Below are 27734 nucleotides of genomic sequence, written 5' to 3'. Positions count from 1 at the left end.
AGGTAGGAACAAAAGTTAAAGTATATATTATTATATTATTTTAATATGCATAAAATATATGTGAGTTTTTTAGTAGTTAGAAAAGAGGTGATTGATATAATTAACGTGGGATAGGACTATTGATGTAATTGAACATGGAATAGGTGATACTGAAGGAGGCAAAGGGGACCAATGAGTTTCTTGAGAGAGATTCCAGAAAAAAAATAAAAAATAAAAATAAAAATAATAATAATAATAATAACGCGGCAAAAGAAATTCGCGGAAGAAAGAAGGGCAAATCCGTCATTGAGAAAACCTGGATCTGCTATTTAAATTGAAATTGGACAGAGAAAGAGAGTGGTATCGTGAGAATAAGGGAGGCGAGAGTGAATTGGACATGCCAGAATGCTGAACCGTTCAATCCATTCATCGTCAAACAATGGCGGAGGAAAATCCATGCCCTAGGCTTCCTTTTCAATAACCTTGTATTGTTTCATCGACATTGTCGTTGTTGTTGTCGCCTCCACGGTTTTTCTCTTTTGCGTTGCTCTTAAAGGTCCTTTCGTGTGGGCCCGATCGCATAAATGTCGGGCACATTTGTTTTTGGTTGTCGTTTGTTGTGCTTTTGTTTTGAATGGATGAACAATCTGCAGGTGCGATGGGTGAGGTGGGGAAGATACTGTACATAGTGGTGGTGGATGACGCGCAAAAGGAAGAGTCCTTTCGCTACACGCGCCCGGTTCTTCAGAGCACGCTCCAGCTTATGGGATGCAAGGCCCGTCACGCCTTCAAGGTAAACCACTGACTTTTTTTTTTTTGAAATTCTTCTTTTATCAATTGTAATTCCTAGATATGTTGCTTTATGTGTCATGATTATGAATACGTCTGATGTTTCGACAAGATAGTAATTTTCAAGGTTTTAGGTTTGTGATCTGTGTCAGGTTCTGGATTTGAGGGGTTCTTGTGGGAGCTTTGAGGTTTTTTTTGTTTTTTATTTTTTATTTTTGTGGTTGGGGGAGGGGTCGTTGTTACCTTGTTGACCGAGGTGGTTTGACCTGTTTGTTCTTTAGCTTTGCCCGTAGTCTACGTCGTGAATAACGTCTTGGGGGGTTTTGTCTTCTTTTCCGTTCGTTTGACTGCGTTTCATTTGGTTCTTGGCTTTCTTGATTCAACTGCGTATGGAGATTGGAGACTGAAAAGGGTTATCACGCGTGTAAAATTCAGCCTAATTTTTAATATATTCCTTTTTTTTGTAATTGTGTTTTGGTAATAGATGATGCATTCTAGGTGACCTATTATTGTGCTCAGAATGAAATCCCATGATTGGGAGAGAAGATTCTATCAAAGATAACCAATCAGGTTTCTCTCAAAATTAGTTCAAATTAAATGAGAGAGAAAATCCTATTAGTATTAAACATAACTCAGATTTTTCTCAGAGATCGATTATCGATAAAACTTTTGATACTTCGTATTAAATGCTTAATTATAAAAAAAATAAAAATTGAATTTATGAAGTAGATTACCAGTCATTTTTGTTTTTCACTCCTTTTTTCATTTGAATGAAATGGGATTTGAATCTTATTCCCCTTTCTAAGTTCAACTTGGAAAGAAGAGATATATCACCAATCATTAGTTGGTCCTTATTTGATAAAAAAAATATGTTTTACTTTTCCAACTTGAGCAGGAAAAGTTCCAAACTAATGGACCTTGGCGGGTTATCTTTATTAGTTATAAAGGAACATTTCCAATTGGAAAATCCTTGTTTCTTTTTGGAAAGGTCAACCTAGTATGAACTGTGGATACAAACATTTGGCCACTTCTCAAAATTACACGGAACAGCATTGGTATTAATATTAGATTAGCTATTGCTTGCATCTTAGTAAAATAGAAATGCTATTGTCTGTCTACTAAACATTGATGTACCATGCGGGTATTAGAAGAAGTATTCAAAAACCAAAGTTTAAAATAGTTGTATGAGGCAAACTGCTAGAGGTATTTGTTTATGTTTGAAGATTATTTGACACCCATATGGTAGACATGAATATTTGATATACAATGTTTATTTTGTTTTGCTATTTGTTTGTGGCATCTTTTAACGGACTTGTATTAGCCAATTCTTATATGTCTTGGGCAGAAACTGCATATATCATCTGAATTTTTCTACAAACTATTCTGACCATGTTTTTCATTTTCCTCTTATCAGATCAGCCAAAGAGTTTTTGAACTCACAAGGAAAGCAAATTCTACTGATATTTTGCAGCCAGAGATAGAGGCTTTATCAGGTTTTGATGCTTTCAAGGGTAATTCTTCGAAGAAAGAGGGTCAGGGTGCTGATGCTGGCCTGGGTATAGCAGACATACGCAACCAATTGCTTTCTGGGAAAGATTATAAATTTAAAAGTGTACCTTTTGAGTTGTACAAAAGGCGCACATCTGCATTCATCCGACGAGAAAATTTTCTAGATATTGTCTGTGATGCCTTGTCAGAGTACAAGTATGTGGGTCCTAACCAGAGAGCAGACTTGGTCTTAGCCTGCAGGTATTGCATCGTTTTACTCGTTAATTCAAGGGGAAAAGTAATTTGAATCAGCCGTAGCATATGCGCTCCTGTAGTAATCTGTTAAGTGATATGATTTGCCATGGTTTATAATTTATTGATCAAGATTTTTTGGTAATTGTTACCGTGTTCTTACTTTGCATGATGTATTTATTGAGATTGGATTACATTCATTTTATCAGGCATTTTTCTTTGGGCATTATACTACTGCATAGATTTTGAAAATGTCTATGGATATCTACCATGAAATGTTGATTTACTGATTTCAAGAACTTTCATCCCATGTCTTGTGAATTGTGTTAGGGGTTTCCTAATCATTTATCACTGTCTTTCCTGCAAAATATGTTACCACTTGCATACCGATTTGGTTCCAGTGACTTGGTTAAAATAACATCTATTCGTTTCCTAGTATTTGTTTTAGTAAATATTTTCTTCTTGCACTATTGGTCTTATTTCCATCTTGAAAACCAGGATCTTTGGACTGGAAGTTCAATTGCCCCCTAATAGTTGTTTCGGAAGAGTTTTTGATTCCCTATTCTAAGTGAATTGTCGATCTTTAAGAAGAAGAAAAGCACACAGAATGACAGCATTTTGATATGTGATATTTGTATCGCATATGATTTTACCCAAATGCTATACATGTCACGAGTTCGGTTTTCAAAATGTGGTTCGACTTTAATTGTTTTCTTTGGTTTCAGGATCCGTGAGCGCAAAGAGTCTGTGACAGTGCTACTGTGTGGCACAAGTGGCTGCGGCAAATCAACGTTGTCTGCATTGCTGGTATTTTGACAGAGAAACAGTTGTTTGTTCTTCAAAATGCAAAAGAGATAATCTAGGTTTTGCTTATATATTATTATTGTAGGATATGCAAGTCGGTAAGTTAAAACTGAGTAATATTTATTCCTTACAGTTCATTAACTATTACTTTTATCTTCACTTCAGGGAGGTAGGTTGGGAATCACAACAGTGGTATCAACTGATTCTATTAGGCACATGATGAGAAGTTTTGCTAATGAGAAAGAAAACCCCTTGCTATGGGCTTCTACATACCATGCTGGGGAGTGTTTGGACCCTGTCGCTGTTGCAGCAGCAAAGGCCAGAAGGAAAGCAAAAAAGCTGGCTGGTGTGTCACGTTCACTTCACAAGGATGAAGCAACTGAGGGTAACAATTCTAGCAAATCTGATAATAGGATGTCAGAGACTAACTCTGCTCCTAAGGAACTGCTAAGTCCCAAACAAATGGCTATTGAAGGATTCAAGGCACAGAGTGAGATGGTGATTGACAGTCTTGATAGGCTTATCACGGCATGGGAAGAACGAAAAGAGTCTGTGGTTGTCGAGGGTGTTCACTTGAGCCTCAACTTTGTTGTATGTTGGATTTCCATTGTTTTGTCCTTATTTCTTTTCTTATTGATGTCAATTTATGTTCTTGTTCTAAATTCTTAAATTGTCGTGCAGATGGGGCTGATGAAGAAACATCCTTCGATCATACCGTTCATGGTACACATTACAAACGAGGACAAGCACTTGGAAAGATTTGCTGTACGTGCGAAGTATATGACACTGGACCCAGCTAAAAACAAGTATGTGAAGTATATTAGAAACATCAGAACAATCCAGGATTATCTCTGCAAGCGTGCTGAAAAGCATTTCGTTCCCAAAATAAATAACACAAATGTTGACAAGAGCGTAGCAGCCATCCATGCGACTGTATTCAGTTGTCTTAGAAAGCGTGAGATGGGAGAACAGCTATATGATCCTGTTAGAAACACTGTGTCTGTTGTTTATGAGGAATATAGAAATCAATGTTCAGCAAATGCTTTGACCGCCAAAGGAATGCTTCAGTTGATCCAGAGACAAGGTTCTTCAAGGAATCTGATGGCTCTTGTTAACACTGATGGGTCTGTAGCAAGGGCTTGGCCTGTTAATTTAGTTGACAGTAATGGGAGGCCTGTGTGGTGCCATGGACCAGAGAATGGAATTTGCCATCCAATGTATGGTCCCTTAAGAATTGGGAAGGCAGAACCAGTAAATCTTCAGTTTGGTCTTTATGGAATCAGTGCTTGGCCCAGTGATGGTGGAACTAGTCGTGCTGGAAGTGTAGACGAGTCTAGAGCCGATGGAACTGATACTGGTAGTAGATATGTATCCTCTTGCTGTAGCTCACCAAGGATGTCAGATGTAGCTTCAAAAGAGGTAAACTCGAACATTTTTTTTTTTTGTAAATTAATCTTTGTTCAATATCAGAATAAAGGGTTTGTTATTGTGTTGTCAATGGTGAAAAAATTGGATAAGACCAAAATCATTCTATCAGTTGTTCACCATCTTTGTGTTGTTTTAGCTCAAAGAGGACTTCTCAGTGCATGGTAGTGATGAGGAGATTGACGATCAACCTGAGGTGGGAAGTGATGAAGATTTCAGTGATGACGCCGACAAACATGGCCATGAAGAGGTATAGTATAGCCTTGTGCTTTTATCTATCTCTATGCGATGGAATTTAATCTATAGAAAAATTTCAAATCTTCTTGGTTTCATTTAGCAGTAGCAATATTCGTCAATGTTGTTTTTTCATGAATCGACTTATAAGGTTGTCTTTCACCTGCATACCTTAATTTAGTTATCACAGGTATCGATCTCCTACATAAACAATATCTGGGTGTATTTTAATGTTTTTCTACTATTCAGGTAGGATCAGTTGACGAGGAATCAACAAAATCTGACGAGGAGTACGATGATCTTGCAATGCAAGACGTGGTGGAAAATGGGTATTGGTCGGACGATGATGATGAGTTTAGGAGTAAGGTTGGTCTTGTTGGCGGGGAGTTAGGAAGCAAAGTGCATGGGGGAAACAGGTATCGCCGAAACCTGGATCTTTTCCATAGAAGTAGAAGTGAACCAGTGGCAGTTCCTGAGCCACAATGCTCTTATTCTTCTTTGCTCGTTGAAAAGAATGAGAGGAAAGCCAAACTAAGAACACGTTCCCTTAGTATTCCTGCATTAGGAAAACACAGACCAGCAATGAATGATCCTATCCTTTCTGGTGCTCCTCAGAGGTAGCATCACATTCCCTCTTCAACGCAACAACTAATCACTTTTGATCTTTTTGGTGCATTTTCTTAACTGTCTTACGATGATGTCTCTTGTAAATAGTAGAGCGTCCAAAACCCTACTCATCTTCCAGTTATTTCGTTGCTTCGTATGTGGATGAACTCATGTTTTCAAATTGTTCTTGAACATTTTTCTGAGGATGTATATAGAGTATGGAATTCGTGAAGTCAACCTTCTCTGTCGCTGCCCTTATTATGATTTGCTTTAAAATATATTTTTTAAGAATTTTAGTATAAAAGCCTCATAATTTATAATTAGATAATGTCGTACATGTATTTGGTTAAATTCGTGTTTTTCTATCAATCATGGTTTACAAGTATTTTTATGTAATCATGGTTATTAAAATTGTCTTAAATTTTCTTCAATAACTGATCAGGTTATGACTTTCTTTTTCTCTAGAAGACGGCCCAAAGGCCGGAAAAAAGCATTTCAAACTGTCATTAGATTAGTCAACCACGGCTAAAATAAGATTCTTGTACAGGTTTTAAATTTTTTATTCTGAAATAATTCTAAATCCATGTATATTTCTGTATTATCCAAGTATTTGTTTCAGATATAAATAATATATTCTTTATTCAATTTGACTTCTTCTAGATCAATGTGACGAATAAGAGTAAGTGGCTCGTCAAAGTCTTGTACTTTAACATAACGCCATTTCTGACCTTCTAATGAAAAAAAAAAAACCCCAAATAGTGTTTATTGTGAATTTATCAATTTGATTGAATAAATAAGATTAACGTAATTAAGAGAGTAACAAATGACAAATGATTTTAATATAGTACTTTAGTGGTAGATGAAAACATGTAATTTTTTCCCATATGATGTTAGGTTATGTTTTTCTCTTCTCTTTCTCTTGTCCTATTTCCTTGTTTTTCCCTATGGTTAGGTTGTTATCTTCTTGTGCTGGGCTTGGAGCTATTGAACTAGGACTTAGGGTTCATGTGTAATTGTTGAAGGAGAACCTGAGAAAGTAGAGAAAGAGACGATAGGGACAACATAGACAATACATGAGAAGAGAACAAACATCATAAAAGAGGCAACTTTGGCATGTGTTCCTCCACAATTCAAGTACATTCTTAAACAATGTGTTATATGTCTATTTTAAGCCGTCAAATTATCGTTGTCTAAACAACATTAATACTAATCTAACATAAAGGACTACATTAAAATAAATAAGAATCGCCTTGAGTAAAAGATAAATATAGAAAAAAATTGAATCATTTTAGAAACAAAACATGGTATTAAGCTTATTTATTATTAAGTAAAAGAAACTTCATCAATTTTTTTTCTATTGAGGAATATAGATTGGAGACTGTTATTTTTTTTCTTAGAAAAGAAGTAAACATTCCTTCATGTAAGTTGTTATTAATATAAAAAATAGACAAGAATACAAGGTAAAGGAGATTATCAATAAAAGAAATTGTGGTAAAGGAAATTGATTATCAACAAAAGAAATTATCTAGTAGTGGAAGACTCGAATAATACATTTTGTCACATGTTGTAGATTGCAACCATCAAAATAGTATCAATATTAAGCAAGTTATATTTCCATTAGGTTTAATAATTATTAATAAAAGTCTGTACATAAAATCATTTAGATATATATTTTGTGTGAAAAAGACATTCTGCAAAAATAAATACTTTAATAATTGTTATGGTTATGACTAATAACAAAAACATGTGTATATCCTTACCATTTTTATTCGTCTTTGCTTTTCAATTGTCTTGTTCATCTTATAATGTCCTTAATTCCTTAGAATCTTTTCCTTCCTATATATTTTCAGTGATTTGTTTCTCAAAGTTTAGGCTTAGGATTCTTATTCATTTAATTCATGGATCATTTTACTATTTTTAAATTGTTTTACTTTCATTTTTTTCTTGCAACAAATTATCTTTTTTTGTATTTATGACTATAAAATTATTTTATGAACAATTTATCATTTCCCACTAGTGTAAAAGTGTCTATAACAATATTTTTTATGCTGAGCATAAGAAAAATGATGTTCTATTTTGCAACAATTAGATGAAAATTTTCATTGAAGAAGTCATGGGGCACTTTTTTGTAAATAAAGCCAATTTTTCAACAATAGTTCCTTACTTATGTGATCTTTTAACTTTTTGCCAAACCATTTTTCCCTCATAATTTTGCCTTTGTTTCTACCTTTTTCTTTTATTTCCACTTTGCATTTGTCCCACTCTTTTGTAATAGACTAAGTTTTTGTACTTATTGTAACATTCCTTTTAAGTTACATTACTACTAAACATTTACAAAAGATCTCAATAGTTACAACTTCTATAAGTATATACACTATCTTTCTTTAAAAAAAAATTAAATAAAGTTTTCCTTTTAACATGGAATCAAATAAAAATAAATACATATGCAAATTATTCAAAGAAAGGAAAATAATCCTACAAAAATATAATTTTCTTTTCTTTATTCTTACCTATAACTACTAAGTTTGTCTTCTTACAACATTCTCTGATTCAGTGTAAAATATAAAAATCACAACCATCACAATAGATAAGCAACACAAGGAAGCTAGAAATATTTGAAAACTTCATACAATGATGCATATGGCAACTATATACATTAATTTAGCATCTCATTCATATATACTCTAATAGATATCATTCAAACTCATTCATCGCACATATATTAGAAAGACAAATGATTTTTTAACAACTAAATTTTGACAACTCTTTCTTGCATTATGAAGTGACCTATTTTAAGTGGTTTCCTATTTTCTATTTTCTCATTTCTCTATATTCCAAAACCACTTAAAAGATGTTACTTCCTGTTATAAAAAAAAGTTGTTAAAATTTAATTGTCAAAATTTAGTCTATTAGAAATCAAGTATAACTCGGTTTAACCGTCTCTCTTTCATGTCATAAATTCTTGACATCATACATTACAAACACTTAACTCTATTTTGGGAAAACTTAAACTTAAAGATGTGAACTTAATAGACTACTTTTACTAAATTGTTGTCATAACAAAGATACATTAACATTAACTCATTCTACCTATATGACGAAGTAAATCTCTGTTATGTGAATTTTAAGCTTTATTGATTTCAAAATGGTGTTTGACTATTTATATATAATTGTGCTACTTATGTGAACTATGGTAAAATTTAATTTATTGTGTTGATGGTTAGACTGTTTGATATGTAGTTCATCGTATATTGTATATTTGAGATAGTCATAAAACAAAAACAAAATAAACATAAAAAGGCTATATATACAATAACAATTAATGTAATTATTATCCATTGTTATTATGAGTGTTTTCGACATAATGGTGGTTTGAATGATAATAATTTTTATATTTTTTTAACAATGTTTTTATTAGCCAAAAGATTAAACTTTTTGAAGATAATTTGCTTTAACCATTATTAAAATTCATATAGTTAAAATATTGTCAGAATTGTTTTTTTTTTTGTTTACATTTCAGTAAATCGTTTATTGTTGTTACATTGTTTAAAACTTGCACACGCTAGTTACAATTACTGTTTTTTCCTTAAATTAAGCCATTTTATTCACATGATTTGCTGTAAATCACGAGCATGTTGAAAATGTATTATATTACATTATTATTGAAAATGAAAAGAATAAAAATAATTGCAATGTTGATTATAATTATATTTATGATTACTATTCTTAAAAGATCAAAGATAATTCTACAAGATCACTTAATCTTATACTTTACTTTCAAAATGAATTCTCCTTGTCGAAAAGTTGGTAGGCTCTCTATCGGTCAAGTCTTGGTCATTTTGCTCTCTCAGTCTTCGGTTCTTAAGGTGTGATATGTGAAGAAAACACTTAAACACTTAAGTTAATATTTTTCTTAGTTCGTTTTCAGACAAATACTTTTTTTCAGAAAAGTAAACCTTTTTACCATAACAATCATTCCTATTTATAGAGCAATTAAGAGAGGTTTTGGGGTATTCTCTTCCTCTTGAGATTTCTCTCTACCTAGAGCAATTGAGAAAGGCCCTTGGAGGTTGTTTTGGGTGCTAGGAGGCTCTCTCACTCCTCCTTGGATCTTCAATCTTCATCCATGGTGTTGTACCCCTTTAGGGTTTGATAAGGGAGATGATCTACAAATGGGAAATGTGGATGCGAATGAGGAGCACAAATGGAGCTTGGAGCAACTGCTAAGAACCTTCAGAAAGGACTTACATCTTTCTTTGATTTCAATTTATTCCTTATCTCTTCAATTTGTATGACCTAGGTTATCCACCATGAAGAGTAAACCCTATTTGTTGATATTAGATGTAATAAACTGAATCTTATGTATTTTGTGATGTTAATACATATGATTTTCCATTTCAATGTTAGTATTTGATTTATATGCTTAATGCTTTCTTTGATTTGGCCACTCAGATTGATACTTGGTTCTTGAGATATTAGAAAATATTTTTTGAACCAAAAACTGAAATTAAATACCTAATAGAGTTTGTATCTAAGGATATAATATGATTCATTAGTAATCTTAAGACTCTTTAACTTAATACATGGTTTTACTTGTTGATGATCCAAGGAATTGGACTTTGATGAGTTATCATATGCTCAAAGTCACTAGGGATAAGATTTGAGTAATCGTGTGAGTCAATTTTCACTTAAATATGTAATTGAGATGTTTTTGAATGCATGGGAATGAAGTGAAGGAAATATAGTCTTGACAATTGTATATACTTTATGTTAAATTTCTGTTATGCACAAATTGTTTGATAAAAATACAAAAAAAGTTTCTTCGTATTTTTGTGAACTTTGTTATCTAATTGAATTGTGAATTGCGATAGTTGTCATGTGTTGCACAAGTCCTTGTGGATAGAACATTTGCTACGAGCGATAAGTGCACTTGTCGTTTTCCACTAACATAAGTGTTGACTATGATCGAGAGGTCGAGTCAATTGGGAGCCGAGTGTCTAAATGGTTCATTGACCCAACACCCCATGTTTGAGTGGATTTGTAGAGTACTTACAAAAGACACTTTGACGCTCAAGTTAATTTCTTACAATTTGTTTTGAGAAGGATAACTTATGTTAACCTTTTACCTTAACAACTATTCCTATTTATAGAGACAATTAATAAGTCTTACATTGTTCACGAATTAGTTGAAGTCCAACATGGTTTAATATAAAGAATAAGAAATAATATAAATATACGAGTTCGTTTATCAAATGAACCTAACCAAATATATTTGAAAGATTTTGTATGTTTTTCGATTAATAGTAAGATTTAATGTTTGTACTTTTATCACCGTTACATTTATTACTTAAAAACATTAATTATTAATATTTTTAACATTTAAATAATAAACATTTATTTAATTACAAGTTTTCAAAATGGAATAAAAATTAAATTAGACACGAAGAAAAATTCACTTAAGATCTTAAGGAAAACTATATTATTAAAGTATAAGTTAAATAAGATATTATAAGATCTTGTATTTTATATGACAAAATAAAAGTAAATAAATAATATAATATCTCAAAAGAAGATTTAATATTAAATATATTTAAGTATCAAAAGCATATTTCTTTTAAGAAAATTATCATTTTATGATCTACTATTTTACGGTTTTTTTTTGTTTGTTTAATGATTATAAAAACTATTTTCGAGTATGTTTTATTTTAAAAAAGTTACATTCCCTTTATTATACAAATTTTATTCCGTTGTGTAAAAATCCTATATTCTTAACCATTATCTTAATAATTATAATTAAGATTATAACTCATTAATAACATAAGTTATTATAGTTAAATTAAGTTACAATTTAGTTCTTAACTCAATACCAATGTATTTCAAAATATAGTATAAAACATATATACTCTAAGATTGGAACTAAAAGCTCAATACAATCTTTCAGATAACACATTCTCTAACTCATTCTTATACTACTTCTTCAGTTAATAGCTCCATCTCTATTTCTAGTATCAGTTCCTAACTCTGATCCCATATATAAACAATATATGATCATCGCAAGGATAAGAGAAACAAAAGATACAAAATGCAAAGGTGAGTTAAATATCACACCAACAAAAAAACTATAAATGAAAGATATCATAATCTCCACCAAAATATTAAATCATAGTCAGTTAACTAAAGTCCAAGCATCAAACTATAGAGAAGTTTTTAGACTCTAGACTCTACCAGAAGATTATTATATTGAATGGACTCGTGAGACTTTGCATTTGTCATATTGACTCTCTTCTTCTTCTTCTATACAACAGTAACTCAAGTGGAAGATCATATATCTCATCCAGTATTGACAGGGTTAACTTCACTAGTTCCTTAAGTATGATCTTCTTTCATATCATACTGTCAACTTTGTGAAGCCTCCTTTGTCTCACCACCTAGTTAACATCTCTATGTGAGTTTGATACTAGTAGAATTAGGATAGTCCCACATCAGAAGTCCCCTTCAATACACAAGATCAAGTCCTAGATTAGCCTTTTTCCTTGAAAATAGCTAATGTGACAACCATAACACATTAAAACTTCACAACTAATCTTACATTCAAGAGATATATTTATAATATGACTCTATAATAGATACTCTATTTATCATTTAACTTTTGTATTGATAAAATATTCATTCTTCCTAATCTTCAGAACTTATACAAATAATTGTACAAAAATTGAAATGTACAACAAAAAAATTTATGCACAATTCGTAACTTGTAATAGACAAAGGAAACCATTTGGCAATATATAAACCACCACCAGTAGAAACAAAACTAACATGTTACGTCTAGATAGTAATTCTATAGGCAAAACAATTTTTTGTTTTTCATTTAAAGCTTTCTCATCACTTCATATTTTTCTAATTCCTATCTTACAACATTCTAATAAGCTACTCAATATGTCACATTCTTTATTATGACATCAAACTTAATTATCCCTTCTATATTCTTACCAGCATAAAGAAGTAACACTTAAGTCATGTTCCCAAACAACTCATCAATCCAACATGATTTAAATCATGTATTTTAACTAAAAATTCCCTAAACCATACTAATAGTCATAAATCCACAATTTTACAGAATCAAAAGTCTAAATCAACCTCACATCTCCAACCAGAATAATTTCTTATCTTTCTCATACTAAGGTCAGTATGCAACTAACTACAAATTCATACTCTAATATTTAAATTCAACATTATGACTTTAAAATTTGAAAGAAATTTACTCACTTTACCTTATAAAATACACTTTATCACTGTTCTTCCCCTACACGACTCTATCACTTAAAATTTTAGAATTATTAGGAGCAGTGGTGGATCTTGACCAAGAGTTTTGGAGGGGCTAGAATAATATAATTTTTTGATCATTTGATTGGACCATTAGTATAACACTTTAAAAAATTATCTTCTATAAAACAATTGGATCGTTAGATTGGATTATTAGTATAATGCTTTAAATATTTTAAAAGATGTGAAGAAATATAATTTAACTTGTTTTCATCTTCACGTGTAGCTTCCCTTTTACTACTTCTACAAAATAAATTCATTATTTTATTCTTCATCGATATGCTTTTTTTTAAAATATATTAAAAAATAATTTATCATAATCTAATAAAATATTGAGAGACATAAGTATTAGAAGAAAAATATATTATAATCAAGTCACAATTAAAAATCGGTTATAAAAAAACACATAATACATGATTTTTTCTTCTTCTATAATCATAAAAAGTAAGTATACAAAAGGCTCATGAGATAAAAAATAATTTTAATAACTATTAAAGTAATATTTCATCATCAAGTAAGACAAGAGAGAGTTACATTTTTTTTCTTCGAGAAATGAAGGAAACAGATGAGAAATGAGAGCAAACATAATGAGTATGTGTCTAACTTCATTTTTCTTCAAAAAAAACATATGATAGTGAGAGATGAGTACAATTTTGTTAAAATTTTAAAAGGCAATGACAGAAGAAAATAAAAAATATTTTAATAAATGTTTGATTTAATTACTCTTTTGGTTATTATTTTCGAAAATGTAAGTTGATCTTCCAATTCTTTTAGTTTCAATTTAGTGACAATTTGATATTTTTAGACGAAAACAGATACTAGAAAACAAATTAAACCTAAATATATTTTTTATTTTTTATTATTTATTAACATTAACTATTGTATTTTATAAAATAAACAAAAAGAGACAATTTAATTATCATCAATTTTTAAAATATACTATTTATAATTTTAAAATTTTCAAAATTTTTAAAAATTAAAAAAATGGATATATAATTTTGAAAAAATCGAAAATATTTGGGGGTCTAGACCCCTCCCTACTCCTATGAGGCTCCGCCTCTGACTAAGAGAAAGAGTTTCATCTTAGAAATAAAGAAATTACATGTAATTTAAAAAAACTGTATGTATAAGATAATATATTGATTCTACGTATGTAATAGAAACTTAAACTTATCTTGCGATGAAATTGAATTATATAGTAGAATTCTTCCCTTCTACCACTTCAATTATATTGAATCTTAAAGAAACATGGAAGAAAGTCATATTTTTTAGGAATAATGAGAAAATATTAAAGAATGTAATATTTGGGAATTGAAATTGCAAGGGATTTTTAGAAATTGTTCCTGAAATAACCCTCTTGTAAATCTTTAAATTTTTAATATATTAAAAAATATATAAATTTGATTTTATTATAATTTTTTTTCAGGTTCTCACACATGTTTTTGTATTGTACTTAAACATGCAAAATATTTCCTGAATTGTAATTAAATTTAGTTTATGTTTAATCTCAATTTGTTTAAGTAAAAGCTGCAAGGAATGAAAAGACGGGCTTAAAAAGAGAAAATTTGGATAAAATCAGTTTGGACTTTAGTCTTGGAACTTTGTGTTTAGAAAAAAAAATATTATTTAACATTCACTTCTTATCTACATTTCACAAATATTTTTCATAATAAAGTATTATATTAAAATAATAATAATAATAATAATAATAATAATAAATGTAAATAAAATGAAATAGTAGTTTAAATGTAAATTAAAAGTGAAGATGTGGGAAGCATCATCAATCCCAAAAGCTTAATGGAATCGTAAATGTGAATTAGGAAAGTAAAGAGTGATATTTTTAGGTGTTTGTTTACAGAAGGTGTTCTTGGAGCTTGTGAGTAGTTAAGAGATTAGAGATTAAAATTATATTAAAAATTGAAAAATAATAAAAAAGTTAATGGAATAAAAAATTAGAAATTGTAAGAGAAATAAAAAAAAAAAAGAAGATAAACAGATAGATATTGAGGTACAAAGAGATCTAGTTGATGGGTCACATTGTACGACGAGTGGGGACCAAATGCCTTACACGTAACCATAATCATTACTCTTACTCAGACCAACCACCATACCCATCTCTTCCAATCTACCAGAGAATCAAACTTTTACAACAATTCATTAAATAATCCACATATTTTTTTTCTTATAAACCCTAATTCAGTGTTTTCTTACTGGTTTATGTTGTAACACAATAAGGATGAAGATAACAAAAAAAAACTAAAAAGCATGTATGTAATTTTAAATGTGAATAACATATCTTAGGTGAAGGGTGAAATGTTTGAAAAAGTGAAATTATTTGGATATCATGAAATAATATAATAACTCAACAGATAAAAAAACAAAACATGTAATAGTCAATAAATGTAATGTTTATTGTAAGAAAAAAATATTAAAATATCCTCTTTTTTTTTAATTTTAACAAAAAAAAAAGTGGTTGCTCTATCACAAATATTTTATGAACACCTACCTTCCAAAATCATATTTTGTTTATTTTTTTTTTATATAATATTTATAAATGACTTAGCATCGAAGTTTAAATATATCATTGGTAGTTTGAAACAATGTGAGTGAGTTAGGGTAGACATATCCTTGTATAATAACTTGTATCATAACCTAATTATTAAATGTTGAAACATTTTTTTGTAGACATACTCGTTGATGAAATAAAATAAATTATTGAATTATATCCGTGTAATTAAGTGTTAGTGGGGAGTTTGTGTGAGAAGAAAAGTAAAATAATAATAAAAGAAAAGAAAAGGAAAAGCAAGTTCGAAAAGCTTGCATTATTGAGAAGTAGAAATGCAGAGCATGATAATGCCAAATCTGCTCAGAAAGAACACTCTGCTTCCAAAATTTAGATACTGATTGGTCTGTCCCTGCCAGAGTATGATAAGCCTCACCTTCGTACCACAAACTAACGCAACCCTACCTATCTCTTTTCTATTATTATTATTAATATTAAAAATTTGATCTTAATTATTACCTTTAAAAAAAATTCACATTTTAACATAAATTCAGGATTAAACTTTATTTAAATAACATTTAAGATCAGTTTTATCAACTTTAAAAGAAAATGAAAAATTAATTAAAACTAACTCTCTCTCTTTTGTTTCTTTATTGATTTAAAATAAAATGTAATTAATAATTATAATAATAATAATAATAATAATAATAATAATAATAATAATAATTGTAATGAGGGTGAGTAGTACAGAAAAGCTTGGCTTCCATGCTACCACTGTCCTGCAAGTAAGCGACAACTCCGAGGCTGATAGTAGTTTCTGTCAGACTCTATTTCCTGTGAACTCAGCATTACACCTACTCTAACCTTTTTTTTTCTTTTTTTTAATAAGAAAAATTAAGTGTAATAAATTATTTATTTCACAAAAATAATACTGACAAACTCCATTATATAACAGAAATTATGACATGAATAATACCAATCTCTGAAAATAGAAATTGAAAAATAAAAAAACAAACTACTCACAATGCGCTTGAACAAATAATATGTTTAAGCTTCCACTGTTTTACTACGTGATGAAATATATATATATATATATATATATATATATATATATATATATATATATATATATATATATATATATATATAATATGTCTGTATGATCCATTTAAATTAAACTGCTATTATTTGAATTCTCCCTTTTTTTTTTTAAGATAAGTTCATATTAAGATTTTTTTTTTAAATTAAAACACAACCATTCATGAATTTATTTTTCTACAATTCTAATTGTTGATAATCGTACTTTAATTAAGTAATGGACTCTGCTTTTTAGACATCTAAGTCTGTAATTACCGGGTATTGCAATGTTGTCTTCTAATAGATTATTTTGATCGAATCACAATTAAACATTTGGATTTTCTCATCGGATTGATTGTTGTATATGACATTAATTATCTCATAATAAAAGTTTAATGATTTTTGAATCACAATTAAATTATGATGTTTGAACTTGTATTACATTTTTTAAATGTAAAAAGATATATTCTAACCGATGGTTATAATTTTTAATCAAGTTATAAACGTTCGATCCTAATAATTGATATCAAAACAAATGTTACCATTTCTTTTAACTTTTCTAAAAATTATTAGATTCATCCTTTATTTTTTTTTTCCACGATTTGATCTTAATTTTTAAAAAATAGATAAAGTTTGAACTTTTTTGTTAAATTGTTCAAAACCAATCAAAGATTTTTTACCTAAATTAACATTAAAATTATGTTAATTATACCATCAAAACAAACAATTTTTATTAACTTTAGTTCTCATAAAAAAAATCTTTAATCTGTTTTAAAAGTTTAACCAAAAAAAATTAAATTACATCAATTTTTTTTTCAATAATTATGATCAAATCAAGACTAAAAATAACCAAAAAAAATAATTTAATATTTTTAGACAAAAAAAAGTAATTAAACCTTAATATTATTCATAAATTTAATCCTCAAAACTTTTAAATATATTTCTATAGATAATAATGAATGAAAACTAAAATAAACTTATATGATAATGAACATGTGCATTTAACACTCACAGAAGTTCTCTTTATTCAACTGATTAACATTTTTCATAAGCAAAACTACCTCATGATTATCATTTTATTTTCCTACAAGTTTATCCACTCAGAAACATAATATCTAACCATGCATGAAATTACATACAATAAAGAACATTACAATAATAATAATAATAATATAATCCTATGATGAAGTGGTTTACTGAGAATCTCTGGAGATATAATAAGGGCAAAATGTGACTGTCTAAATCGTGTCACTATTTGAATGATAGCTTCCCAATATCAGTGATGTGAAAAAGAGAATTCACTTCACTCACCAGATAGTTGGAATAGAGTAAACGTGGTCAAATATGTCTATCTCCACATTCATATTTACAGAATACCAATTCAAGATTTGAAGGCGAAAAATAGTAAAAGCTGAAGAACTATATCAGTTCTTCTTCCTTTCCACACCATGTTTGCATGAAAATCAATGTGTGTACCTCAGCAACATGACGTGATACGGGAATCTCGTCAGAACATTTTGTACCACATATATCAAACTATATAAAACTTAGGGTCAAACAAAACAGTGTGCTATAGCATCTTACTTCAAACAAATGAATCCTTCATCATAGCTATAGAATATTGCAGACAAACTGAAAGGATTCCATTTGTTTTTCTGATACAACCGCACACTCAATAATGGAAGCAATGTGTGTATAGTACTATGCAGTGGCATGTGATTATGTCCATTTTGACGCAGAACCCACAACTTCTTATCTTCACGTGCTACTTGTGCCTGAAAATTTGGCAATAGTCAAATTGTGACATTCATAAACCTTGCACATTACTACAACAGATAGTTACTAATCAATTAACAAAGATGATGCCAGCGTTATAAGCACATAGCTGATGCAATTTTAAGTATAGAAGTAATTCACACAGAATTTCTTTCATCAGTGATGCTGGTTAGCACAAGCTCAAGTAGAGAAACATGAATGTTTTACAATTGTTAGAGTTTTAGTTCAAATGATGGTTCCTTTCGTAAAAATAAAGTACAGAGTTTGCTTGTGTACTTAGGGTTTCCCATTTATTCTCTTCAAGATCTCAGGTTTTTCGTAAAAGGTTAACACCAGCAAAACAAGTTTATGCTCTCTTACAATTTATTTGATCTTGAGTTTATATATGTTGTTTGAATAATGGGCAGGGACAAAGAAATTTCTTGAAATATACATATTATACATCTCAGTAGAAATAAGACAGAAAGCAAAAGATGAACACAATACACAGTGGAAGGTTATTACTATATTAGTGTGTTACTAATCAAAATCAAAATACTATCAGAGCATGCAAGTATAGATATACAGATGCACATAAGTAGCAGTTAGATAGCATTATCATATATGAATATTTTATCCTTTGCACCATTTCTAAAGATTAAGGAATATTAACTGGCTTTTATATTTTAAATCTTTAATATAATAGATATTTTTCCTTCTATGAAAAGCTTTTGTCAACAAAAAAAAATAATCTTGTACATGAATACTTTAATCAAACAAAAACAAAAAGCGCAAATGTATAAATTAGAACTAAGAAAACTGGAAAAACAAAAAGAATAACAAGAGTATATTGGCCAGAATGAATTAATGCATCATGCCTCATAGAAGATATTTTCTAACGGCTATTTCTTGAATCTCTTCATATTATTGCTGTTCTTGTTCTTGTTTCATGACAGCAATATCACACTGTATCAATGAGTTATCAAGTTCAACAAAATGCAGATGAATTCATAAAATACTCAAAGAAGCTTGTACATTCAATAAAATGGCTGCTGAAAAATAGTACAAGTATAATATACATGCAATAGGACCTGTAAAAAAATCCATGTACGTGATCCACTTCTCCCTAAATTATAAGAAACTGTTCTTTCAATTTAAATGATCACCTGAAAACAAGGGTTTAAATGATCCATGTGCTCCCTGAAATTAAGCATGTACTTAGTGCATTATCTGTCTGTCACTTTCAATAAAAATATAGCCAAAGATTAAATAATAAAAACAGATTCATCACATGCACCCTCTTATATGCTCTTTCTCAACCATATTATTATTCGAGGAAAAAAAGTAATTTTATGTACTCACTCAGGTTCATTAAACCCCTTTGTCCTTCTCCCTCATGCACAGAAAAAAATAAAAAAACCAAAAGCTTCAAACATGTACTCTATATTAATTAGCAGCATATATCCTAAATACAAACACACAGACACATAACTGTTTAGAGACCTAATTGCATAGGAGAGACTACCCTTATAAAAAAGGGCACAAAAATTGTGTGGCTTTACCAATGAAGAGAGAGAAGAAGAAGATGAGTGGGCCTGATGCATGTATGATCCACAACCCTCCCTACAAAGAAATAGGGCAAGCTGTTTCGGGCAAAGACAGTGTACACAACATATTCATAATGATGGAGCAGCGAGAATATGTGACCAAGAGTTGGACAGTGATGGGGGCACACAGATTTCCATAAGATAAGATCTTCAATATACCGAATCATCACTATCATGAATAATGAAGCTATTTTATTCTTACAAAATAACTTCTACTATTTAACTTTGAACATTATATAGTAACAGATGCACTGAAACATCTCTCCCACAGAAAGGGTACCCTAGAGATTCCAACTTGGTCCACCAACCAGAGGCTACAAGTGATTATTGGTTCATTCATACCAAAGCCAAAGCCTTGGACATTGTTCATACCAAAGCCAAAAATCAGTGCACTGTAAGCACGAAACTGCATGCTCTGAGAAAGATTTTGAAGATCGGTGCAGTGTTTAGTATTCAATAGTTAGCTATGTAGCATTGCAGTTATTTGCAGATCTAATTAAAGGCGAAAAAAATCTGATAAAAGTAAAAGTTACCGTCATTTATGAGCATGAACACTAGCTACTGAGTACACCCTAAATTCGAAATAATAATTTTAACTTTCTCTGTGGTTGCGCCTATAACATTCTCTTCAGATTTGGATAAAGTGATATCTGCATCTATATTTAGAAACTGAAAAGACACCATTTAGATCCCAGCATTTCTGTTGAAAAGGAATATTCATCATAGATCTGTGAAGTCAGCACATAAAGGACCCAACAGCCGCTCCTCAAGGCCTCCAAATAGCCTAAACTTCAAAACCTAGGATTCTGCAAAAACACAGAAGAGCTAATTAATGTAAAGCAAAGCGAGCTACATATGGTGATAATAATAACAACAATAACTATAAATAAATAAGTAAAAAGACAGAACTAAGAACCTATATATGTAGAAATAAATAAAAAATTAGCAGTACCATAATTTGAAAAAAATCAAAGGTTAAAACAGCAAAACCCACCTGACACCAACAAAAAAGCAAAGTGGGAAAGGTTGCCTCTTGGTATAAACGCGCAGATCAGATAATGTCTGAAGGGGGGTTTCTCATTTCTCTTTTTTCCTTTTTTTTTTTATATATATTTTTGGCCCACTTGCTGAGATTATTATAGAATAGTCCTTATCCAACTTTTGAAAGTAGTCGTTTATGGCTGATGCAGCATCATCAAGATTCTCACTTCCATAAGACCTATGGCATGGTTGGCACAGCTCTCAGATTGCATCACAGCATGTGAATCTTGATGATGCTACATCCGCAAATAACGACTGGCAAAATCTCCATGCATCTAAAGCTACCAACAAAACCTCCTTAAACAAATTATGAATACAACCTATGATATCATTTTGCCACAAGTTTCACACAGAAAAGGCAAATCTAACGGAAAATTGTCTGAACAGAAACGGGAAAAGGGAACATGATGCATAGAGACTGAGACTGATTAATTAACAGTAAAACTTAATGACAGTACTGGAACATAGAAATAGGTAGAAGAAAAATAGAGATTTTATGCGCAAATTTATGTTTGATTTCGGTAAACGAGGCCCTTTTAGTGGATGAGATGAACTCGTTCCTCAAGAACCATGTGAAGAAAAGTAAAGAAAAAAAAAGGTAATAGAGCTGTGAAAAACATCTTGTCGAAAAAGAAGAACAAAAAATCATGCTTTAAGAAGAAACTGTAGATCGAGGAAAACTGGAAAAAAATGTTGGGATTAAAACACATCCTTTTCAATTGAAGCGAATGAAAGAAAAGGGTTTCCCAGTAAGAAGGAGAAGAAAAGGAGAAGCATCGTTGCGAATCAAATCTAAACACCAATCCCTCTGAGGAGTCATAGCAGGTAAAGGTAAAGGAAAAGTGCTTTAAAGAAATAAAGGTATATGCAAAGATTGGTGAAGTGCTCAAGTATGAGAAGAATCAAATATTTATATATAAACTATAATACCAAGAAACTATGTCCATAATAATAATAATATATAACGAGGGGATTTATCATCCAAGATAAAAGGATAAAGAAAGGGAAAATGAGGAACGAGGTGAGAGAGAAGGAATTTGATTTTGGAATTAGATGGTAAGTGGAAGAATAAGAGTAGGTTGGGTAGTGTATATATATATATATATATATATATATATATATATATATATATATATATATATATATATATAAAGGGACACAACGCGTATTGGTTGAAAAATATTGCTTTGTGATTGCTAAGTGGTGGAAAATGTCTCTCTCTACATGTTTAGAAAACCAAATTCATGTACACAAATATAAATCATAATGATATGCAAAATATATTAAATTTCTTTTCTTATTAGGTTAATGATGTAAAATAAAACAATTACATTGAATCTCTTAAATCAATTTGTTAAAAATTGAAAAAGAATATTATGACAAACATGGGAATTCGTGTAATTTTTCAATCTCAAATTTATTTACCAATAACATATAGTCTTTTTTTCTATTTAGTGTTCACTCATTTTTTTCCCTCACTTTTCTCTTTTTTCTCATCGTTATGTTGTATTTGATGCTTCTCGGAATGTCATTAACGTTTGTCTCTCCCTCCTAATGTTGAACTTCCCTACTAGTCTATAGTCATGTGACTTTGTCCTATACAATTCACTGATACGGACATCATCTGTAATAATATATAAAGAGAATTTCTCTTTTTGTGTTCATATTTCAAAATATCAATTTTATTCTTTAAATATAATAATTTATTAAATTTTTAAAAATTGACCGTTACCTTTACAAGTTTTTTATAAAATCGAATGTCTCTACTTCTTCTCTTCTTCTTTATTTATCAATGGTTATTCTTTCATCTGTTATGATATATTTCACTTTATTTTTAATAAATATAATTTTAATTTATATATTAACTTAATAACATTACAATATTATCACCTACTAATATAATATCACACATATTTAAAAAATGCAAATGCACAAACACGATAGCATCTGTGTTTACGCTAATATATATTACATCGGTTCTACGCAAGGTATTATATTAGTTAAAAAATGAGATAGATATATCAGTGTAAAAAGTTGAGAACATGTTCTATTATTACACCGGTTGATGAAGGATGGTTCTAAGATTGACCGAGATAAATCATTCTTTTTAAGCCTAACAAAAATATAATTTTTTTAATAATAATATGTTTCTATTATATTAATTATAGAATTATGTTTAAAAAAGAAAATGTTTAACTTTTTTTTATAAGTCTATTTTTTGTTAGTATTAATAAGTCTCTATTAAATTAATTATAATTTTATATTTGGGATTAAAATTTAATTAAATTATTATTCGTGTTTATTGAGTTTTATTAACATTAAAAATGATATTTACAATGTTAATTTTTTTTTCAATAAATTATAATTTTATTTGAAAAAAAGAAAATGATTAATTGTTTTTATTTTCTTATAATTAATTTTAATTTCTTTTTTCTTTTTTATTTATGTAACTTTTCATATCCTGATTTCACTAGTGGCCTCTTGATTCTTTTATATTAAAGTCTTCTTTTGAAGATTTTGATAGATTTCATTTCTTAAATCTCATGTTACTCTATGTACCAATCTTTTTATCTTAGTCTCTTTGTATGTTTATTTTCTATTTATTTTGGTGTTATTTTTATTTTATTTGTTAAATTTGTAATAGTATTAGAAATGTGTTTCTTTTGTTCGATTTTGTATTTTGTTATTTTTCGATTTATGAGTTTTGAAAGTTTTTTCTATATATATTTTAACGAGGAATTAAAGTTTTTCTTGGATGCAATTGCATATCTATTGAAATGCATAAAAAAACTTGAAAAATAAATTTTAAATAAAGGACCCTAGGTTGACTCGAAGAAGGAAGGTGTTAAGTTCAATGACCAAGGCATGGAGGTGTGCACACGTGAGCATGGTGGAGGCAAGGCGAGGAGGTAAAAACTTTTCATTTTAAATTTATTGAAACTAACACAATAAGTGTCTTTCATGTCACTAAAATTTAAGTCTGGCATATAAACATCGAATGTGAAAGATATACAATGATATTTTTCTATAATTAATCGATCAAAATTTACATTTACATTTGACCTATAAATCACACATTTTGTTGACCATTAACATTTGACACGTACAAAATCAATTTCATTTAGATTCCGCTTATTCCTGTTATGTTTCTTTGTATCAAGCTCCACAGCAATTTGTGAAGAGGATGCAATCATGGTGAAATCTTGTTTGAAAAATGACGAACCTTAGACACAAAAAAGCTTTGCACATTCTTTGCGAAGCTATTAAAATGGATAGGTAACAAGGGCTTCAGTTTTGTTGTTGTTTTCTTGGAGTCTAGAATTTCATCCACGTTCCCCTAAACAAATCAATGCCCAATGTTATTCTTGGTGTCTATTTGACTTTATTTAATTGATTCTTAAGTGTTGTATTATTATATATGAAATATATTAGAGGTAAAAAATATGTATAAATGTTTAAAAAAAAATCAGCCACAAATAACTTACAGATAAAAACACTCTAATTCGCTATAGTTATTTTAAGTTAAGTAGAAAAAGTAGTTTATAATAAGATTCTTTTCAAAAATTGTTGGTAAACCTTGCTCGAGGAATGCAAGGAACGGATAAATGCATATATACCACAAACTATTTTGTTGCGGCATGTGATAACTTTAACAACTACGTACGATTTATAGTAATTGATTTGTGTTTGTCTATAGAACAAGTGACAATGAATCTCATACATCACAATTATTGCAGAAATATTGCGTGTTGCAATAGTTCAAATGTTATCTGTTTGGTTTTGCAAGGGACTTGATTCTGTGGGAACAACGATGCTGAGTTCTGATTTTGACGTACATCACCCACAACAACAAATATAATGCCACTGCAACTGCTTTATTTTAAGGACTCTGCTTCACTAATTTCTCATGCATATGCGTTTAATTTAAAATATAAATAAAGGTAAATTAATCTTTGAAGACCAAAGGACATTGCAAACATTATTCACTTTGACATGTAAATAGTAATGTGGTAGACGTCTTTTTAATTATGACGATTATAGTTAAAATAATACTTATTATTTTAACATTCACCACTAAAACAAATGATAAATCATTGTGGTTAACATGTAAATTTATTTTTAAGTTTATATTTAAAGGATTAGGAATATAAGTAAGAGTTTAATGTTTATATTGAGTACAAATAAAAAAAGTTAAATAATATATAAGAAAAATAAAGGTTTTATGTTGGAAGTATTGTCATGTCTTTTATACGAGTAACTCATACTTTAAAGGTGATAAATATTATCAGTCTGTCATAGAAAGATTTTTATTGGTTTTTTGTTTATCCACTAAAATTGTTCTATGAAAGATCTATCAATAATACCAAAATCAATAATTTGTTGATTGATGTCAATTTTTGATGTGAATTGAATTCATATTTCACTGATATTTTGCGTATTTTTAGTAAAATCTTTCTTCGAAAGACCTATCAGACACTTCTGATAAAATCCAAATATAATTATGATTAGTAAAAATGTATTAAAATAAATGAGTGCAACAAATAACAGAAACCTATATTAAAATTGAATTTATATTTGTGAAAAAAGACGGTCAAAGGTGATTAGTCTTCTAAGTCTATTTCAGAAAAAAGAAAATCTTTAATATGTGCTTATGAAAAATTATATTTGGAAAGATATTAACCAAATCATGATTCTCATGAGATTAGTCTTTGATTTTGAATAAAACGTATATATTTTTTAAAAATGTTAAATTAAACTTGACATATCAGCTATTTTTTCGACTAACGTAATATTAAGTTATACACTTTCCATTATTATTATGATGTACTTAATATTGTTATTTTTATTTTATGAATAAAACTTTGAAACAATATTATGATTTTGTATCAATTGAAGATGAATGATTTATATAATTTTACGTCGAGTTGACACCGTCTGTTGACAGTACTTTTATACACTCTTGTTCAATAATTAAGTTATGAATAATTATTAGATATGCCTATAAAAAAACTGATATTAAAAAAATGTATAAATAACTGTAGTATTACATTATTACACATTTATTTGTTTATTTAGTGACAGAAGAATCTCATCAAAATGAAAAGGTTATATCGAAGGATGACCATCTCCGTACAATCTGACTTGAAATACCTTTAACTATTCCTTTTTCTTTTGTCAAACCTTTAAAAAAGGTTTTGCTAATCATCACATTACAAAAATAAATTTATTTCTGAAATTATATATATCATCAATCAATTTAATTTTTAAAATTATAATAACCATTTAAATTTATTCATAAAATAAATAAATAAGAAAATATCCTTAATACTATAATCATAGTTAACTATATAATGTAGAGGTTGAAATGAAGTTCCAATTCGTTAAAAGAATTTCGATAAGAAAATTACATTTACATGGTATGAAACAATAAAAGAGATTACTTTTGGTCAAGGTTATAGTTGCATATTTGATATATGAAATGTTAAGTACTTTTGATAATAAAATGTTGCATTTTGCATTAGGATTCTTCCTTTTAGTTAGTTTGAGGTTTAAGTTGATTCACTGATGTTTAATTGTAAGAAAGTGCTATGTGATAGGGTAGAAATGTAATGAAAAAATATGATTTGGAATTTAAGATTGAAAATTGTTGGTTTAATACGAAATAAAGTATGATTGTATACATGGTTATACATTTTAGATAAATCTCAATAATCTCGTGTTAGAATTGGGTGCATGTTGGTTCAAAATTTCTTGTCAATAGTTTAATAATGTTGTATTACGTACCAACGTTAAAATTCTTAAATTCTTGTGTATGACTTTTTACATGTTACTTTAGGTTTTTTATATCTATTAAGACATTACGAGACAAATAAATTTAGGTTTGTTAAAACAAAAAGTTAATCAAAACCTAATCTATATTTCGAAAGAGATAGTTTGCTCACTATTGTCTTATTTGGGTTATGTCTCATTCGATATAGGTGAGGGATCATCAAAGACCTAAAACAATTATACAATATTATTAATGGAGTTTCTGAAACCATATAATTCATGCACAAGTTTTAAGTGTTTGTCCTTGTCTAGTTTTCATGAACTCTTGTCCTAATAATAGTTTTCACTCAATGCATGATGTAGTATCCACTTTCAAAGGAACTAATATGATTATTACACTAAAATAAATGAAGTTAATAACACACACCTTCTACACAAAATAATTAATTTAAGGTGTAAATGATATCCAACCTTAGGATATATAATTTGAACTTGTCTTTGTCAATTCCTTTGTAATAAACGGTTTGTTCCATCCACAACTTTGGTTGAATTGAAGACACATTAATCATAATTGTTATATACTAATTGTTTGATATGAAAGTTCTAACATTACTCTTGTAGTGCCTTAGTTCATTTTTGGGTTTCCTATGAATGAAACATAACCATAAATTTAGGCAATCTTTAGGAACAAGGACAATTAGTTGTCAATGGGACTTACAATGAATAAGAAATGACTAGTTGAGTAATTAACATAACTTAAAAAAAAATATTACACCCAATAAGACTAACATTTCAATGAATGGAGCCAAGTAAACATGTCTTTGTGAGGTGGTCATCCATTTTTTCATATATTTTTATATTTAAGCCTTTGTGTTGCCAGATTTTTTAATGGTATGGGGCTAAAAAAATCCAAACACTTAGCTCCACACTTATTGCGTCCATATACTTAAGATAATAACTTAAATGTGGTAATTTAATTTTAATATAGTAAATATAGAAGACACATTACTACTTACATGCACCAGAGTTGGATGATCAAAATGTTTAACATTTGTTCTCCATTAACCACCTCCAATGCATCA

The 27734-nt window shown here is 29.3% G+C and overlaps 1 protein-coding gene and 1 pseudogene across 3 annotated transcripts; one reads left to right on the top strand and one right to left on the bottom strand.

Moving 5' to 3' along the window:
• Window positions 1-312: 312 nt before the first annotated feature.
• On the top strand, window positions 313-5814 carry LOC114169275 (P-loop NTPase domain-containing protein LPA1 homolog 1-like). 2 transcript variants are annotated; one of them, XM_028054348.2, is made up of 8 exons: window positions 313-507; window positions 633-772; window positions 2183-2517; window positions 3234-3315; window positions 3478-3903; window positions 3994-4731; window positions 4877-4987; window positions 5221-5814. In XM_028054348.2, the coding sequence occupies exons 2-8, from the start codon at window positions 638-640 to the stop codon at window positions 5590-5592; spliced, it is 2199 nt and encodes a 732-aa protein (XP_027910149.2). In that variant the 5' UTR covers window positions 313-507; window positions 633-637; the 3' UTR covers window positions 5593-5814. The 2 variants fall into 2 exon arrangements, with proteins under 2 accessions (XP_027910149.2, XP_027910148.2); XM_028054347.2 differs by having other exon boundaries at window positions 329-535.
• An 11884-nt stretch (window positions 5815-17698) lies between these two features.
• LOC114168865 (uncharacterized) lies at window positions 17699-21930 on the bottom strand (annotated as a pseudogene). The gene is made up of 4 exons (XR_014986256.1): window positions 20837-21930; window positions 19721-20648; window positions 19402-19435; window positions 17699-18255 (listed from the first exon to the last, which is right to left on the bottom strand). The product of XR_014986256.1 is annotated as an uncharacterized LOC114168865 (transcript).
• Window positions 21931-27734: the final 5804 nt, after the last annotated feature.

This window comes from Vigna unguiculata, chromosome 11 (genome assembly GCF_037176805.1).
Source record: "Vigna unguiculata cultivar grain cowpea cultivar isolate G323 ecotype 2 chromosome 11, ASM3717680v1, whole genome shotgun sequence".
NCBI lineage: Eukaryota > Viridiplantae > Streptophyta > Magnoliopsida > Fabales > Fabaceae > Vigna > Vigna unguiculata.
Note: the sequence above shows the minus strand (reverse complement) of the source record. Positions and strands in the feature narration are given on the sequence as shown.

What these genes read in the sequence shown, in the direction of transcription:
- LOC114169275 (XM_028054348.2), top strand. Translation starts at nt 638, where the DNA reads ATGGGTGAGGTGGGGAAGATACTGTACATAGTGGTGGTGGATGACGCG. An exon ending in AGGCCCGTCACGCCTTCAAG is followed by an intron (nt 773 to 2,182) that starts GTAAACCACTGA and finishes TCCTCTTATCAG; the next exon opens with ATCAGCCAAAGAGTTTTTGA. An exon ending in CAGATGTAGCTTCAAAAGAG is followed by an intron (nt 4,732 to 4,876) that starts GTAAACTCGAAC and finishes GTGTTGTTTTAG; the next exon opens with CTCAAAGAGGACTTCTCAGT.